Source organism: Theobroma cacao, chromosome 4 (genome assembly GCF_000208745.1).
Source record: "Theobroma cacao cultivar B97-61/B2 chromosome 4, Criollo_cocoa_genome_V2, whole genome shotgun sequence".
Classification (NCBI taxonomy): Eukaryota; Viridiplantae; Streptophyta; class Magnoliopsida; order Malvales; family Malvaceae; genus Theobroma; species Theobroma cacao.
Window position 1 is genome coordinate 3,219,139 of NC_030853.1, and position 17,718 is coordinate 3,236,856.

Sequence of the window (17,718 nt, forward strand, 5' to 3'; positions counted from 1 at the left end):
ATCTGAACATATTCCGAAACTGATTTTGTAAAAAAAAGGGGAACAGAAAATATTGTCATTCACAATTTTTTTTGTTTCATCTTTCCTTTTTGAACATTTTGAAATAAAATTCTTCTTTCAATTTTAAATGCTTAATTCCTTTTTGTTTTGTATTATAAACTTTTTCCATGTTAAAAAGCATTGATACGTTGATATTTTTAAAATAAAAAATATCTAATAATAAGAAAAAGATTGAGATTTAGAGTGGAAAAGTTTAATTAGATGAGATAGCATGCATGGTCCATCTGAATCAACACCAGCTTTTGATTTACTTGCAGATGTCAGTGTTGTCCAGAACAAATTATTAGACAAAAACAAGACATCACATGTGATCAATCAAATAATTGATCTCATTCCCTCTGATTCCAGTTTGTCTCACACGTTTTCCTGTGTTTCTTATTTCTCCATTTTAGTTCACAACATCCCTTCATACCATTTCAGTTCCAAGTTTAACTAGATAGTTAAGATACCATACTCCTATTACAACCATGGTTTTTCAGCTGATTTTGATTAAACCAATCTCAAATAGTCAATTGAAAGAAATCTTAAAAAGACAGAAAACATCGTTTTTTTTCTTTTATAATTAGAAGAAGGGAGATTCGAATCTTGCTCTTTAAACAAAGAATCATGCATCAACCAATGAGCCAAATGCTTATCATTTGAACTAACTTTTTGCCAAATCCATCTTCAGAATAATCATTGCCATGTTCAGTTTGAGTTAGTAAAACTTACATGTGATCACCTTGCAATGTCAATCTTCACAAATGACAAGAATAATGCTTGAGGAACGGGCCATGCGAAGCAGGGCTAAAGTCAGAAAAGAATGATGAATCACCATGCTGGCATCTTCTTGGGACACAACATGAATAAGCATAGAATGCTATGGCATTACACATCCCCCCTGAAGTGCCCCTAGTGTCTAAGCTGCTGTAAGTCTTTTGGAGAGTGAAAAACATCATGAAAACGACAGTTGCATTTAGTTAAATAGATTGCATCACAATTAGCATAACATCATAATTACAACAAGGAGTCATGCGCTAATGCACTCGCGAAGTCATACATCAAAAGTAGAAGCCAAAACTTCAAAGCTCTACCGATATATCACTACACACCATCTGTCCCATCAAGCCTTTTACCTCTGCGTGACCTCTTCCTTTTCCTCTTGCTTTGTGCATTGCCATCATCACCCTTAGCTTCCTGCAAAGAGATTCGAACATCAAACAACGTATGAAAGTAAATTATAACTTTCATCTCAAAGGTCAAATAGATCAATGATGCCATGCATGCTGCAAGCCCGCAATATTTCAATCAAGTTACTGCAATGTCCATGATGGAGTTTGTCATTCTGTCTGAGATCCCTACTAGTGGGAGGAGGATCATCAGACATCAGATTATTTACCTCAATTACAGAAACAAGGAATACACATTTGAAAGAGAGAAGTACAAGCAACCAGAAATCGTTCTACATTCAAAGCTCACCTTCCCAGAAGCAAGACTTGTGTTTTCATGACTCTTTTTCTTCTTAACTGAAAGTGGATTTGGACCCTATAAAATTCAAAAAGAAAAAAAAAATTGATCCCATGAGTACCTTAAAGAAAGCATTTACATAGGAATGATAGCACAGCACCAAATTATATCTTAGTGTATAAACTCCTTTAATCTTATATCAACTTAAAATGCACTGTCCAAAGTTCCCATCCTCCTTTTATTTTCTTCAACCGGTATTAGCTTGTACTTTTCCCCAATTTCCAAATATATTATTCAGATATTGAATTCTTACGATTCTAGACGTTTTGTTTAAATGAGTCGATGTAAAGAAAGTATTGCACAGTCCAAGAAACCTGGGAAAATTAACTCATAACAACAAATGCATAAACCATAAAACTCCTGCATATAGTAACCATATAGCTTAGAGATTAGCAAACATGACCAAATTGGTACAAGTAGGAAGATGGATATGCGATAGGACCTTACCTTAGCTTTCTTTCTTTTAAATCGAACTCTATCCTTTATATCTCTTTCCTTTCCTGCATAATTCCTTGTATTATGTGGCAGCAACCCTGGACTGTGATAACCTAAACCTTCCTCGTCAGATGAACCCTCTGCATCTGCATTTGCCAAAATGCTAGTAGTCCTCTTCTCTAATGCCTTATATTCCTTGTCAGTCATATGAAGGCGTTTTTCTTCAGAAGATTGTGCAAACTCACGCTGAAATTTAGATGGTGGCTCAAGGAAAAGGGCATTTCTCAGGCCAAATATTAAAGGAACTTTAGGCACCTGAATTAAGAAAGTGAAACTAATTAGAATACATGTTCAAAGGCAAAATTCAATACAAATTCAATAAAAGAGAACGGATAACAGAGAATGTAGAATCTCCAAATGCTATAAACTTTTAAAGCTGGAGGCAAATAATATTATGTCCTTGAAGGAACGAATAGTACATAACACGCAAAACAATGGAGCAAATAGAAACATAAAAGGTTAAGAAAAGGAAAGAACGTTGCCTTCTGAAGTTTCTTTCGAAGATCAGCATCCTGGGTAGCAACAAAAAAGTGCTCAGAATTATTTTCTCCAATGACCTCCGCAATGCAAGCATCGGCACTAACCCTCTTCTCATGATCACATCTGAATATGAGGTTCAATTACAGTTCAAACAAAATTAATCCATAGCAAGCAGTACAAACTAGGAAAAAGATAGCATATGATCAACTTTCCACAAATATTGTCAAAAGATTCAAAGTTTACGACGAAAGAGAGAAAGAAAGAAAGAAAGAAAGGGGTTACCTTGCAATTGCGAGTTTACGAGCTGCTTGGAAGGATGCAGACTGGGAAGCACCAAGCGTTTTCAGCTCCGCCAGAACACAGCTGAAAACCCCACACAGAAAAGTTGTTTGATTTTCAACTAATTGAAAGCAAACTATCTTTAGCGACCCAACCGCATAAGGAAAAGATTAAAAAATTGAGAGAGAAGGGAACCTGGTGGTAAAAAGCTTGACAGGGGCAGAAAGACAATTGGAGAGAGCCTTGTCGGCGGGTATTAAGTCATTGTGAAGAAGGTGATGAACAAAAGTCCCATCGCAAAGAACCTTGAAGGGCTGCCTGAACCCGAAGCACACTGAGAAAAATCTCACTGTCTTCCTGTGACGCTTCTGCTTCTTGAATCTCATATTTCTCTTCTCTCTTCCGTTCCAAAGGTTGAGACTTCACAACCCACACACGGACAGTCGCAGACAGAGCACCCAAAATCCAACTTCGGTCAGGGCAGATCCTAGATAAGGCAGGGGTTTCAGTTTCCGAGGGTTTATTTTGGGTTTAAGCAAAGGCAATTTGGAACAAAAATAGGAATGAAATTGTCTGGTCTGTTAGGCCATGAGCCCACCCTAGGCCCAAAATGAAAAAGCTTTAGCAGTCCAACCCATTTGCAATCATGGCTAAAAGGGCAACTTTGAAATTTTACTGTACTGGTAGGGATATAAATGAGTAAGGCATGCCTTAATTTTTTAGATATATTAACCGGAACTATATTATTTGATAGGGAGCCTAAATCCTATAAATACCTAATTAAATTTTTTAACTAAAATGTATCTAAATATCCTAAACACTATTATAAATATTTAGATAAATAAAATTATAAATTTATTTTTATATATATTATAAATAAAAATTAATTTTAAAATCATAATTAAATCATGAATATTAATAAGTTTTATATTAATTATAAAAATTTATAAACAAAATAATATATAAAATTAAAATTTAATATTAAAAATTATTATTCATAACTAGATTTAAGTAATGAGTGTTTTAATATCACTATCCGAACTCGTGACGAGTAGTAATTTTACTAATAGAACCCAATTCGAACCCGATTATAGGATATCATAATCCTGTTTAATTAGGTCAATACACCAATTACAAAGTATCCATTGCCACCCTAATACATCAAAGAGTTTATCAAAATTTAGGACACAATTTTCTTCATTGGTTAGTAGGATAAAGGTGTTCATTTGTTAGTAGCATAATGGTTCCACCTTTATCCTTGTCATTAGTGGCTTGAATTCTATTCTTGTTTCAAGTCAACAGGTTTTTTACCTGTCTAAACCACAAGAAACTAGAGAGACTCCCTATAACATTAGCAACAAATACAGGTGTACAATGAGAGTATCTCCTTTACATTATGACAGGGAAATCAGAAACATTACATAGCACAGCCTTCATACACTTATTGGGCAGTTACATCTGTGATCTTATGTATGTACATATAAAAAATCTCTTCTCTTATGTTTCAAATGCAAAAGGAAAATGATACACAGAGTTCGAGACAAGATCTTTCCCGAATCTTCAAGGAACAAAATTCTTTTATCATCATTCAATGTGAATGCCTGATGAGGGCCAAAATCTGGCATTCCGTTGTTATCAGTCTCTACCTCTCAACTATTCAACAAATTTCCATTGCCACATAACTCACAGCAATCAGCCTTCCTTGCTAAAACTATTCCTTCAATCTGTGATTTGATGCTGGTAAACTGTTACATCATAGCAATGCGGCAATGCTGATGCAATTCAATCTTTCCATCAGGAGATAAAAAAAGTTCATTAAAATACAAAGGCTCCATTGAATAATTACAGTATGGATAGCAAACACTTTTATAGACAGTGATTTCTGCATATTTTCCCATTAAGCTGGTTAAGGAGAAACAGAGAACCTTACACATATGATCAAGCTAGATATAGCTATCACAAATCACAATTGCACAAAGAATTTTAAACAAAAGGAAGGAAAGGCTCTGGCAAACACTTTTATCAATGTATAACAATATAATGACTGTCACAACCCTAGACAAAATCAGAAAGTTGCAAAAGATCAACAGCCTAAAATCATCTCATTGTTAGAAAAGCTAAATCAGTTTTGGATAACATATCAATTAAGGGCAAGAAGTACAAGTTTGAAGTACGAAGACATCCTTCTTCCCACAATGATCAATCCAACAAAGCAGGGTCCGTTTAAAGCACAAGAATTCAAGAATTAGCAATTTGAAAGGTGCATGTATAGTCATGACAGCCCCAAAGTTAAAAAGCAGGGCCAGTGGCAATAGTCAAAGCATGCTATACGATTGTATGGCTATACACATTGACCTAGGAGAGTAAATAGGAATCGAGAAATGCTACCAATCGATCATGAATAAGTAGATTGATGATGATGGATCTGGTCGAGTAGCTTAGCTCTGAATTTATTGACAGAATTAAAGCATAGGCATATATGTTCCTCAAGTTCTTTGAGCTGGTCAAGAAAATTGTCATGGCTACCGCGTAGATGTTTCACAACTTCATGGATGGGGTATATGTCTCTATCTCTCTCCAATCCAAATCGTATAAGCTGCCTGTCGGCCTCAACTGAAGTATACAACAAGGCAACAAGGCGATCAATGGTGTCAAGATCATAGTTATGGACAGAAGTTCCCTTTTTAGCAACATCAAGTTGAGCCATATGGGCAAGCTGTTTCCTCCTGAGATCAGTTGGAACATAAACAAGACAAAGTGGGGTAGCCACAAGGCCTACAATGGAAGCAAGGGCATTAGTGGAGATAACCACGGCTGAAACAACAACTCCAACGACAGTGCCAATTAAGCAAATGGCAGAGCCAGTAGTTGCGCGGTGCAGGAAGCGAACTCTAGAATGGGATTTGTTGATTCTGTGATCAAGCTGCTCCTTGAGCTGGGAGAAACTACAGCGCATCTCGTTGAAGTTATGGGAGTCAGGACGAGGAAAAGGATTGTCAAGGCTATCGAATTGTTGGAAAACATCGAACGCCCAGTTACACTGCGCCTGACTAATGGAATTGAGTTCATATGGGAACACTTGAAGCAGCTCAGTAATAGGGGAATAGAGGGTACGAGCACGATCTACGCATTGGCAGAGCAAGAGGCAGAGATCGGTGATATTTTCGCTGTGCTCAAAGTAGGTAGAAACCAAGCGAGTGAGGGTAGCTTTGGGGTTGGTGTGGCGAAGAGCTTGGGCGACGCAATCTCTGTTGGGCTGCAGCATCTGCGACAAAATCAGATGATGGGTATCCCCATTTTCAAGCATATCCTCAACTTGCACCCGCTCCTCAATCCTGGACCGCATCTCGTTGTAGGAATTGGTTTGCACGGCGAGAGTGTACTCCCGACTGAGATTGAAGGTAGGTGAGGGCTGAGTGCTGGACCTGGGCGTTCCCTCGGAGGAATCCCCTGGGACAAGAAGAAAGCAAGTTTGTTTGAGGCATTTACGCAAACGCTTCCATTGCAAGCAAAAAACATCAGGGTGAGGGGAGGACATATCTTTACCTTGGGAAGCTGGGGGACAGGAATTGAGATCGATCGTTTGGGTTTGAGGCGAGGTCGGAGGAGGCGATGGTTTGAAGGAGAGGCACTGCATCTTCTTGTTCTCTACTATACTCTACTTTACTTTGCATTACTAGTTGTAATAACTTATATACCAATTAGAAGACGAAATTTAGAAGAAGATGGGAAAAAGAGGCCACAGAAATATTTTATTATTATTTTCATGAAAACAATTAAAATAAAAAATTTTATTTTAAAATATATATTGAACTCGTTAATTAATACATTATTTTCTGATTTAAAAGAGTAAAGATGAATCTGTCTTCCTCAATTTTTTTAAAACAGAAATTATAAAAAAATTAATTAATAATATTAAAAAAGAGGTCATTTTGAAATATCTTAAAAAAAAAGAAAGAACTGAAGAAGTAATTAACACATGGTGAAAATAGAGGAGATAAATGTTTATTGTCCCAAAAGGAAGAAAGAAGGTATAAATCACACCAGCACTTTGCTATTAACAACAAATAATGGTTTACAACAAGATTTCTCATGCATTTTATGATGGTAAAAAAGAAAAAAAAAATGAAAAAATTAATAACAGCTGTTCTTTATACACTTAGCAAACAGCTGATTCTCCTCTCTAAGTTTTCCCAAAGGAAAAAGACAATGCAAAAATTTCTACTTCACCAATATCACACTCTCACAATTTGGCGGCAAACACAGCTTTCCTTTTTTTCTTTTTTTTTTTATTTTGTTGCTCTGAAGAGCTGGCTCCCAAGGGTCACAGTTGGGGTTCCTTCCCCCATCACTGTTGTCAAGCTCATCTCTTTATCGAGTATCCTATCCAGTTCCATTACCACATAGCTCATTGCAGGTCTCCTCTCGCTCGAAGGTTCCACGCATCGGACCATTAACTTTATGAATTCTTCCATGCCTTCACCTGTGAAGCTACTCCCCAACCTCTGATCGATCATGCTGGAAATGTTGCTATAGTCCTGACTATTTTGCACCTTCCGAAACAAAAGAGATATCAGACAAGCAACAGTAGTGATTTTCCTCTAAGCCTACATTGGTCTAAAAGTAATAAGATAAGCTACAATCACCATGCCCGTGCAGGCACAAACTACTGCTGTAGATGTCTGCAAACAGGCAAATGCTCTCTCGGGGAGAAATTGCAAGCTTGTAAGTCAAATCTTTCAGTAGCAAGATACTGATATCCATGATCCATATGGTAACCACCTACCTACTAAATCATGTGGTTGTGACTATACGATTTAGAAACACACAAATAAAATGCACGGCCCAGGACCAGGAACTTGGCATATCTGCATCCATGGTGTTTATGAAACCACTAACATATGCAGACACAAGAACATCCCCAAGCTTGTAAGTCAAATCTTTCAGTAGCAAGATACTGATAGCCATGATCCATATAGTAAGCACCTACCTGCTAATCATGTGGCCATTGATGCATGATTTAGAAACACACAAATGAATTGCACACGGCCAGAAACTTTGCCTGTCTGCATCCATGCTGTTTATGAAGCCAATAACATATGCTGACACAGAAAATTCCATAGATGCACAAACATGCAAATGCTTCCTCACAAAGAAATGCAAGCTTGCAAGTATTCTTTCAATAGCAAGATACCGATAGCTGTAATCACCCTGGTCATCCCCCTCCCACTAACTCATGTGGTACCAAACAAATAATTCAAAAACATAGAAATAACAAGCAGATATGGAGCCGAAATCATACCCACTCAACGAGGTTCTCTGTGGAGTCTGAAGATGGTAATTCTGATGCTTCCCGTCCGCTTACTAACTCCAAAAGGAATACTCCAAAACTATATACATCACTTTTTTCAGAAAAACGTCTAAACTCCCTCACCCTGCATTAGTCAATGCATACAGGTAAGAATAACGAATGATGCATCACCAGATCAGTCACAGAGTGAAGAGGGAGTCAAGAGCATAGTACTCAGGAGCAAGGAATATCTCATCAGCTGTCACTTGAGAAGAAGGACCAGCAACATCAATTCTTCCCAGGAAATTACGTAGTCCTGCATCTGCAACCTTAGCGATAAAATTCTCATCTACAAGAACATTGGCTGTTTTGAAATCTTTATGTACCAATCGAGGACTTAGGGAGTGAAGATGAGCCAAACCTGCAAAGGGACCAATAACTGAGAGAACATAAATGAGGCAGTAAAATTTCAAAATGTTACAACCATAGAAGATGAAAATCTGAATTTCAAAGTGTTACAGAAGCTTACAAAAGAATTTTGTAGGACCGTTATTGCTATTTGGATAGTTTATCTAAAGAAAAGAAAAACTGATACCAGGAAAGCCACAAATGCTCACTGATTTTGCAGAGGATCACCTTTAGCTGCACCTAGAGCTATTGAAAGTCTATGCTTGAATTCTAGCTTCTGAGGTGACACTTGACCAGCTCCTGCAGAAACAAATCAGGAAAAATAAATACCATTTCATTTTCACCACCAAATCCTAAACACACATATACAATATATAGGAGGAAAAGTCTTGTTCACAAATGCAAAAATTGTGACTGGATAGAGAGTTACCGTACAAGTGAATGGAAACGCTTCCATTGGGTATATATTCGTATATTAGAAACTGTTGATTATTTTCCTGGCAGTAGCCCAAAAGAGTGACAAGATTCCGATGCTGAATTGATGAAAGATAGCACGCCTAGGAGTAAAGTTCAGTGCCATTAGATCAAAGGATAAACAGTGCAAGAATAAGATAAAGTTTGTACTAAAGAAGCATAAATTGGGAAAGATATTAGGTCAATTTAAAGGCAAATCTAAATTTTAGAATTTTTTGGAAGCCACTGAAAAATCTCTACCACACTTCAAAGCAATCCTGACTTAGAAGTAAACACGAATCTTAAAACGGAAGAAATAGACTCAATTAACTGCTTAAATTGAAATAGTTTTCAGTAGAAGAAATATTAGTTATCATTCGCCTTTAGCATGATCCAGGCAGCCTTATGCAATCACTTTTAGGTAGATGGCAGGGAAGTGATAGTTACCTCATCAATGAATTCCTGACTATACGCTCCAGCTCGCTTTTTGATGGCAACCAGCATCCCCTCTTGAAGCAAACCCTTATATACCTCACCAAATTTTCCTTCCCCAATCAGGTTTCGATCACTAAAATTTTTGGTCGCCGAAGACAACTCCTCAATCTCAAAACGTTTAGCTTCTCGTAATGATAACTCAACCCCAAGATGTCTTCCTAGAAAATGTCAGTGGAAACACCACAAATCAGTTATCTGTACACTCTGCCTGTGGGCCTTTAAGGGAGTCCAAAAAACATACATGACATAAATGTTACCTTGAACAGATGGATCCGAGGACCCTGTCTCTGATCTTCTCGAAACACCACGTTTATGAAATAGGCAGAACCATATAAGCAAGCCAACTATCCCCACCAATGCCATGGCTCCTGCAGCACCTCCTAATATTGCTGCAAGAGTCCTTGACATCTGGTATGGGAACTACTTCAGCTATGCAGTAAAGTATAACTGGGATTTGATTGACTATACATTGAACCTGAAATAAATAGGATGGCACAAGCAGATAAATCTTTATCTAGAATCAACATAAGCATTCATTTCAAGCAACAAAAGCAGAGTGCATAAAAAAGAAACGGCATACATATGATCCATTTCGTATAGATGTGAAGGTAACGCAAGCAAGTTGGTAGCTAGCAGGCGGAAGACAATCTTATAGAACAGAGATGATGTTTTGCGTTTGTTAAGAAACTTTGTAGATGGAAGCAGACCAAACGCAAAGAAGCAACTGGCATGAGGACGTTTCACATTCAGTAATACTGAATACCCATTAAATAGAAACGCTCAACATTGTAGTTATCCGAATCATGCACATCAAAATCATTCAATTGGACATATAAAGTACAGTCTAACACGGCAACAATTCAATTGGTGGTTAAAAACCGATATTACTTTTTAAGTCAAATCACAGACAAACAATGGTAAGACATTGATGGAAATAGGGAAAACAGAATAAAGTCCGAAGCTTGAGACCTGTATTCCCAGAGAAATAATGCAGCCAGATCTCCAGAAACCTCAGCTTCATTTGGCAATGAGAAATTGAATTGATCTCCTAGGAGCAGAATCACCCAAATTGAAAATCACCCACATTGCCACATTGAAAGAAACAGGAAAATCTTATGATCTTGGGGGAACAAATCAAGAGATGCCCAGAATTAGATAGAGTGAATGAGTGAAATCAGGGAAAAGGGTGTGGGCAGAGAGAAGAGAAAGCAATGATGAGGAATTGAGGAGCAATAGTTGAAGTTGTTGGAATTGGTGTAGTTGGCTTTAAAAACGAGGAGGAAGGTCCAAATCATCAAAAGCAATGAAACAACACCAAAACAAAACAACACAACACAACACAGAGACAGCTTTGGGCTGCAAGTTTAATGAAAACGAATCACGCTCCCTGAAGCATCTACCTATCTCCGCTTGTACTTTTGAATTAAAAAAATATAAATGAATTGAGAATTTAATAGAAATTAATAATCACTGAGAATCATCGTTGGATACAGACAATGCCGACAGAAAGTGACCCTGCGCCGACAACACTATCTCTCAGGGTTTAATATCCTCTCTCTCTACCAAACCACCCCCAACAATTCCTTCAGCAAATTTATACACACACCCACCAAAGTAAAGAAACAACCCGGAAAACTTAACAACCCGAAAAAAGTTCTAAGTTTTGAAGCACAAGAGATTACTGATAAACAATATAAACAAGAAAGAAGAAGGAACTTGTTTTTTTTGGTAGAAAAGCAATTCTTTCTTTGTTTTGATTTGAATTTGATGTGTTTTCCTTTTTGGTTTTTTGTTTTTGTGGGCTGTAAAGCAGTATCATGGTTGTCTGGTACTGCAAGTTGAGATGGTTTTATTTGGTATGCCCTGTACAAGGCATCTTGGCTGTAACACCCCCCCNCCCCCCCCCCCACCCCCACCCCCACCCCCACGCACTCACAAATTCACAATTTTTACATCCAACAACAGATGGCATTTACAGCAGTAGAATATACACCCAATACCCAAAAAACTGTACTCTTATTTCTGATAACAAAATATTCTACTACCAACGATATACTCTATTGGTTCTAACCAAGGATTTTTTTTTATATTTTCTATCTATATAGTGTATGAAATCAGGGAAAAACAAGGGGCAAACACACTAACTTTTATATAATGATGAAACAGAGGACAAACAAATGTATAAGTACGCAATAAAGAAAGAACAAGTGAGAGAGATTCAAAGCTGTGGGGTTGCTATCCCCACCAGCCAGCTATGTTGACATTGCTCCTAACTCATTGATTTCAATAATGTTGTTTTTATCTTTATTTTATTTTATAATATATGTATACAGCTTACAGCAGCAGATGAGAAGGAAAAAAGTATTGAGAACTACTATAAAGCGAAGTCCAAAGAAAATATATAAACGGCTACCTCTACAGCTCTCTGCTCCCTTTTTGCCTTTTGTTTATTCTAAACTCTCATATGGAAGATGAAAACACTTTGGATTCTCGTGGCCCTAAGCATGAATGATGGAAGATTGAGGGGGATGATTTCTAGGATGCGGCCAAAGGTGTTGCAGTTAGAGATACCCTTTTCTTTTCCTTTTTTGTTGTATCATCTATGGGTGAATATCAGCAGTCAGCAACACCAAATGCAGGGCATGATTGGGTTTTTGAAAGTGAAGAGCCATGACTTCAGGCTTCCATTATTTAATGTGTGACACCAAGGATAATCGTAATGCAGGAACTACTTTGATTAAATATGTTTAAATACATGTCAACGTCCAGCATTATTGTGGATTAAATGACATTTGAACCTCTGGAATCTGGATTACTGCTAGAACTTCATCCCTGGTCTCACTCAAAGTGTGTTTTCTTGTCATATGGACCTCTTGGTCTCACCCAAAATGGTTGCCATTTGCTTTTCCCAATCCGCGTTCACACTCCATAATCCACCCCCCTTAATCAAGGATATTAAGGACTATGTACCTCATCAATGTTTCAATTTCCATTCAACCATATTTACATCGTGGAATAATTTCTACATGTGAAAACAACACATTTCAAGAATGTTAGCAGCATCGGTCTTGATTTGTTTTTGCAGAAGCTTTGAGAATTAGGTGGAACTCATTTATTTAGCAGTCATCATCTCTCGGTTTCCTAGTTTCCTAGTTGCAGTTTGAATGGGATGTTGAATTGATGCTTTAAATGACTTTCACTCACCCATGTCCGTCATCAGCAAATCAAACCATACTCTTATGATCAAGGATTTGATCAAAGAGGAACACTTGAAAATTACAAGAATGTTTGAAATCATACGAATATAGTGATATTGATTTGTTACAAAATGTAGTATCCAATACCAATTGCCATAATGGAAATTGAAACAACTTAAGTTGCCAAGTTGGTGATAGCGATGACGTGTGTCATGGTAGCAAAGGAGAGTCGTAAATCTAATATTATTTGTGCATTATAGTGAAGCTAAGTATTTAAATATGCACACAACTTTCATCTAGCGGGGACGTTTTTTATGAAGTAAAATCGTAAGATCTAACAAGCTAAAGCGAACAACATCTTGCAAGTTAGTGGACAAAATAGTGAGACCTAATGGATCATAATGAACAATAAACCTTTATTGATCTAAATTTCATATATTATAATTTTATTATTTTAACCTATAATCTATATAATTTTTTCTAAATTTTTTTTTGTAATTTGTATAATTGTTATTATTATGTTTACAGAGACAATCAAATCAAGACAACCATCCAAGCTCGTTGATCTATGATTGCAGTAGCAATGGACCTTTGTTGAAAACCTTAATTAAATAAGGCTTTCCAGCTTGATGAATCCCACTTAAAGGTGGAAGTTGATATGCCAGTTTGGATTTCCATGGAAGAACATGAATAGCAATGATCAATACACTCATCTTGTTAACACTTTTGTAGGTTTTGGACATTGGGTTTTTCACTACCAATGATAGGAAATTGCTTTTCTTCCCTAAAGTTACTTTCTCAGTCTAACCCACAATTTTCTTCTCACTTGGTATAACATGGCTGTTGTTCCAAGAACCCCGTTTCCAACAACTTTAACATTGAATTGATTTAAACATGCAATTAGTAATTTATTGGAAGCAGAAATTCATTAAACCTGTTTTAATGATCAAGGAAGAGGCAGAGATTTATAATGTCCGTGGCGAGCAAGGTCAGTATATACAACATTTTTTGTTTATTCTCACAAAGAGTATTGTTCTCCAACGGCACTGTGTGCGCTGATTTGGGCTCTTCGAGCCAAGCAGCGAGCCCACGGTGCAATGTTAGGATATATGGGCTTCAATCCTAACTTCTAAAAGGCATATTGATATATACACAAAACTTCTCTATGGAATGGAAGTGTCCACGTTGATATGTTCTGATCTTAGTAAGAGATGAGATAAGCTCTAAATATATAAATAAAGATTTCTGTTTTCAAATTAACCAAAAACTATATGAGCTTATCACTTCATGCTAACCCAATAACTGTCTAAATTAATTGAAATTACATATAATCCAACCAATAAATTGAAACTTGGGCTTATATCATGCAAAGCTAAGCTTAAAGCAGAGTAAGATTAAATAAATGAAATCGAAGGGAGGCATTTTATCAACACCATCCTTTTGCTAAAACAATTTCATGACATTCAAAGGTTTCATATAAATAAGGATCTTCTTTTACTTAACAAACATATTTTTTAAATTGAAAATGTAGACTCGTGACAAGTGATATCAAAACAGACTCAACTCTTCACTGATGTGAAATCTTCCATGAGAGATATCAAGATCAAAGTAGACCTGAATCAAAGTAAGTTCCTCTATCTATGAGTGAAAGAGTTAGTCCAACGAGGACATTGTGTAATTGAATATGGTAGAATGTCACAAATCACAAATTAGTAAGAGATTAGATGAATTTTGAGCTTAATAAAGATCCATTTGTTTTGATGTAAAATATTTTTTGAAAAATGTTTTCATGACTTATCCTTGTTTGGAAAATTGAAAATTTATTCCAAATGTAAAACATTTTATAGGTCAACAGGAAAAACACCTATTGACTATGTAAAATGTCTTATGTCTCTCAAAGGTGCAAGAAATTTTCCAAAGAACAGAAAAAAAATTCTCTTATATTAAACTTGGCAGTATAGGTTTAATGAATATTAAATTTTTTTATGAAATTGATGAATATTGACATTTAACTTAAAGGAAAAAAACATGAGAGAGAGAATGAAAGCAAGAGGAGAGAAATTGTATGAGAGAGATCTAGGTTAGGAAACAATGTTTGGCAAAAATAAAGGACCGCTGAAAGGAGACAAGAATGGCGATAGAGGGATGATGGGGAGAAGAAGGATCCTTAGAGGGTTGAAAAATGGAGGAAACCCAGCTTTTCAATTTTTGTAAGCAATTTACACCAAAAAGTGGATTGGAGACAACTGAAAGAGCTATTTGACGAACATGGTGTAGTGGTGGACATTTTCTTGCCACAATCGAGAAAGGATTCAAAGTCCAAGTATGCTGCTGTGAGGTATAAAGTCGAGAGGGAACAAGCAAGAGCCATATACTTGGGACATGGAAGGAAGGTTAATGGTAGAAGATTGAGGGTCTTCAAATGGAAAAAACCTAGAAGTCAAGGTGCAGTAAAGGATACAAAAAACTAAAAGAAAAAGGAAGACAGGGTGAAGGACAATAATAGCAAAACATTTAGAGAGACTTTACTTACCAACACTTATAAAGGAGTAATAAGGAATGATTTTGAAAAATAATAAAAAAGAATAGGATAAGGCTAACAGGAGTAAAGGTAACATAGTGGTCATTAACAAGAACAACTTGGAATGGTTGGGAAAGAGTGCAGTGGGGCAACTAAGAAGCCCTATGAACAGTAAATCAGTGTAGAGTTCCTTAGTTAGAGAAGGAATTTGGGCACAAGTAAGACCAATGGTGGACTATTCGTCTTGGTAACTTTTGATGAAAAAAAAAAAGGGATGAATGAATATTTAGAAAAGTGTATGGACTTGTTTGAGCCATGGTTTGAATCATTGACTCCATATTGTGTTGGTATAGAAGTAAGGAAATTCAATGTATGGGTCAAGATTAAGAAAATCTCATTATATGTGTGGTATGAATATAGCTTCAAAGTAATTGGGAATTCATGGGTAGATACATTAAATCTGACGGGAACATAATGGACAAATGGGGCTTGGATTAGGCATTAATTCTTGTGGAGGTTAAGTCATTAAAAGATATAAGTGCTTATACACACTTGACAGTCAATGGTAGTGACTATTTTGTAAGGGCAACAATCGCTAGTATAGAGAGAAGAGGTTCAGTCCAAATTGAAAATGGATAGTCCGTGGTAGGAGGAAATAATGTTTAATAGATGGGAAGAGGAAGAAGATGGCTCCCCTTTCAAGGAAAATCTCCCAAGATTCGAAATAGAGGAAAAAATGTGTGATATGTCCCAAAGAATGTATGACAACTGCAAAAATCTTAGTGCTGGTTTATGGGTCCTCGATATAAAAAAGGGATTAAGACAAAGGTGTGCGTTATCTCTTTTTCTTTTCAATATAGTCGCTGAAGCACTAAGATTTATGATGAGAAAAGCAGAAAAGATAGGAATGTGTAGAAGAGTGGAGATTGGAAATAATGGGTTCTCAACTTCCCAGCTTCAGTATGCTGATGACACGATTTTATTCTACAACTTAAGTTTAGAAAATCTTTAAGTGTTGAAAAGGATGTTTTCAAGGAGTTTCGAGCCTCAAAATTAATTTTCACAAGAGTCAGTTTGTCATCATAAGAGTTAAGAAAGACACAGTTCTTACTTGAGTAAGGAAGATTTCATGTCAGGTAGACTTGTCAATACGGGCCAGCCAGGCCCAAACCCTTGTAGGTTAAAAAAATATGGGTTGGGTTGGGCTGGGCTAACCCATATTTTATATGGGCTGTCAAATCCCCAACCCAGCCCACCTCTTGCTAACCCATGGGTCAAGCTAGGCCAGCCCATTTTTTTCAAATTTTTTTTACTCTTTATCAATAAAATTATGCAATGATTTAATACATAAATTGAATAATAAAAACATGTTGCAAACAAATAAATTACACCAAACATAAATAAGCAAATACACTACATCACATATAAAAAATTTTTCAATCTTTAACATAATTACACAAACTACAATTCCATTAACATAAGTACATAATCAAATATTTATAAACTTCAAGACTAATTTATGTTCTTCTCAATCTTCATCCTCAATCAAAACATTTGAGTCTTGTTTGGACAACAATGATGTCTCCAACTCTAATATTCATTGTTATAAAAAAATATATAGTGAGTTTCAATTTTAACTAAAATTATTAATTTAACAAGTAAAGATTAAAGACATTAAAATATATAAAATAAACAATATCATCGGCAACTAAAGAAAAGCCATGCAACCAATTTTTCGCACAAACAAGCATTTGAACATTTTCATGGTGGAAGGAACTTTTAAATTTGGTGAGAACATGATCACCAATACTAAAAGCAGACTCTGATGCTACTGTAGTAATTGGAATGCTCAATACATCTCGTGCCATAATAGAAAGATCAAGAAAGCGCTTAGCATTATCCTTCCAATAATTAAGCACATCCAAGTCTTCAAACACTTCATAATCAAGCTTTGCCTCATCTAAATAAACATCCAACTCAGACTTTCCAGTAATAGAAATTATTTCATTTTGAAACATTTTGAGCTCCTACAATTTTTTAAATACATAGACAAAAAAAATAATTATCAAAACATAAATAAAGTAACATAAATTCTCATGTAATAAGATGAAGGAAAGACACAAAACTTACACCAAAGATCTTTGATCCCTTGGATTTAGTTCCCCCTCCGGCTTGCTTAGATAAATTATTCGTTGAGTAAGAAGATGTACTTGATGTACGAGTGTTGCTTGTATATTCTTTAAAGAGTTCGTACAAATTTGTCTTCACATTTTCTAACTTTTCATGACAAGTAGAAGCATCAATCTTAGAATAGCAAAATCTTAAGAAATCAAGCTTCATCCTTGGGTCAAGAATAGCTCCAAATGCAAGCACTACACTATAATCTTTCCAATACTTATCAAATTTCATTTTCATCCTTTGAGACATATACTTGATAACCTAATCATCATTATGCAAATTCTCATTTAAAATCGATTCAATTTTCCAACCTTGCATGAAATACAAGTTGAAAGTTGGATAAGATGAACAGGATA

General features: G+C 36.1%; 3 protein-coding genes across 8 annotated transcripts; all 3 read right to left on the reverse strand.

Moving 5' to 3' along the window:
- On the reverse strand, positions 805-3,366 carry LOC18601146 (rRNA-processing protein UTP23 homolog). The gene is made up of 6 exons (XM_018119650.1): positions 3,016-3,366; positions 2,824-2,904; positions 2,544-2,664; positions 2,014-2,316; positions 1,519-1,584; positions 805-1,236 (listed from the first exon to the last, which is right to left on the reverse strand). Exons 1-6 carry the CDS (start codon positions 3,204-3,206, stop codon positions 1,144-1,146), a joined length of 855 nt encoding a protein of 284 aa, XP_017975139.1. The 5' UTR covers positions 3,207-3,366; the 3' UTR covers positions 805-1,143.
- LOC18601147 (UPF0496 protein At3g19330) lies at positions 4,137-6,531 on the reverse strand. 3 transcript variants are annotated; one of them, XM_018119633.1, is made up of 3 exons: positions 6,367-6,531; positions 5,209-6,270; positions 4,137-4,565 (listed from the first exon to the last, which is right to left on the reverse strand). In XM_018119633.1, the coding sequence occupies exons 1-2, from the start codon at positions 6,455-6,457 to the stop codon at positions 5,216-5,218; spliced, it is 1,146 nt and encodes a 381-aa protein (XP_017975122.1). In that variant the 5' UTR covers positions 6,458-6,531; the 3' UTR covers positions 4,137-4,565; positions 5,209-5,215. The 3 variants fall into 3 exon arrangements, with proteins under 3 accessions (XP_017975122.1, XP_017975121.1, XP_017975120.1); XM_018119632.1 differs by having other exon boundaries at positions 4,137-4,592; XM_018119631.1 differs by having other exon boundaries at positions 4,149-6,270.
- On the reverse strand, positions 6,848-11,182 carry LOC18601148 (putative serine/threonine-protein kinase). 4 transcript variants are annotated; one of them, XM_018119625.1, is made up of 9 exons: positions 10,436-11,182; positions 10,047-10,190; positions 9,724-9,941; positions 9,419-9,624; positions 8,949-9,075; positions 8,747-8,818; positions 8,345-8,549; positions 8,123-8,255; positions 6,848-7,373 (listed from the first exon to the last, which is right to left on the reverse strand). In XM_018119625.1, the coding sequence occupies exons 3-9, from the start codon at positions 9,872-9,874 to the stop codon at positions 7,110-7,112; spliced, it is 1,158 nt and encodes a 385-aa protein (XP_017975114.1). In that variant the 5' UTR covers positions 9,875-9,941; positions 10,047-10,190; positions 10,436-11,182; the 3' UTR covers positions 6,848-7,109. The 4 variants fall into 4 exon arrangements, with proteins under 4 accessions (XP_017975114.1, XP_017975115.1, XP_017975113.1 ...); XM_018119626.1 differs by lacking the exon at positions 10,047-10,190; XM_018119624.1 differs by having other exon boundaries at positions 10,047-11,182.

Coding starts and splice junctions, on each gene's coding strand:
- LOC18601146 (XM_018119650.1), bottom strand. CDS start 3,206: ATGAGATTCAAGAAGCAGAAGCGTCACAGGAAGACAGTGAGATTTTTC. Junction 1,585..2,013: donor TTAAAAGAAAGAAAGCTAAG/GTAAGGTCCTAT, acceptor TGAATTTTATAG/GGTCCAAATCCACTTTCAGT. Junction 1,237..1,518: donor CAAGTCTTGCTTCTGGGAAG/GTGAGCTTTGAA, acceptor ATCTCTTTGCAG/GAAGCTAAGGGTGATGATGG.
- LOC18601147 (XM_018119633.1), bottom strand. CDS start 6,457: ATGCAGTGCCTCTCCTTCAAACCATCGCCTCCTCCGACCTCGCCTCAA. Junction 6,271..6,366: donor CTGTCCCCCAGCTTCCCAAG/GTAAAGATATGT, acceptor TTCTTGTCCCAG/GGGATTCCTCCGAGGGAACG.
- LOC18601148 (XM_018119626.1), bottom strand. CDS start 9,874: ATGTCAAGGACTCTTGCAGCAATATTAGGAGGTGCTGCAGGAGCCATG. Junction 8,256..8,344: donor GAGATATTCCTTGCTCCTGA/GTACTATGCTCT, acceptor TGACTAATGCAG/GGTGAGGGAGTTTAGACGTT. Junction 7,374..8,122: donor CAGAGAACCTCGTTGAGTGG/GTATGATTTCGG, acceptor TTGTTTCGGAAG/GTGCAAAATAGTCAGGACTA.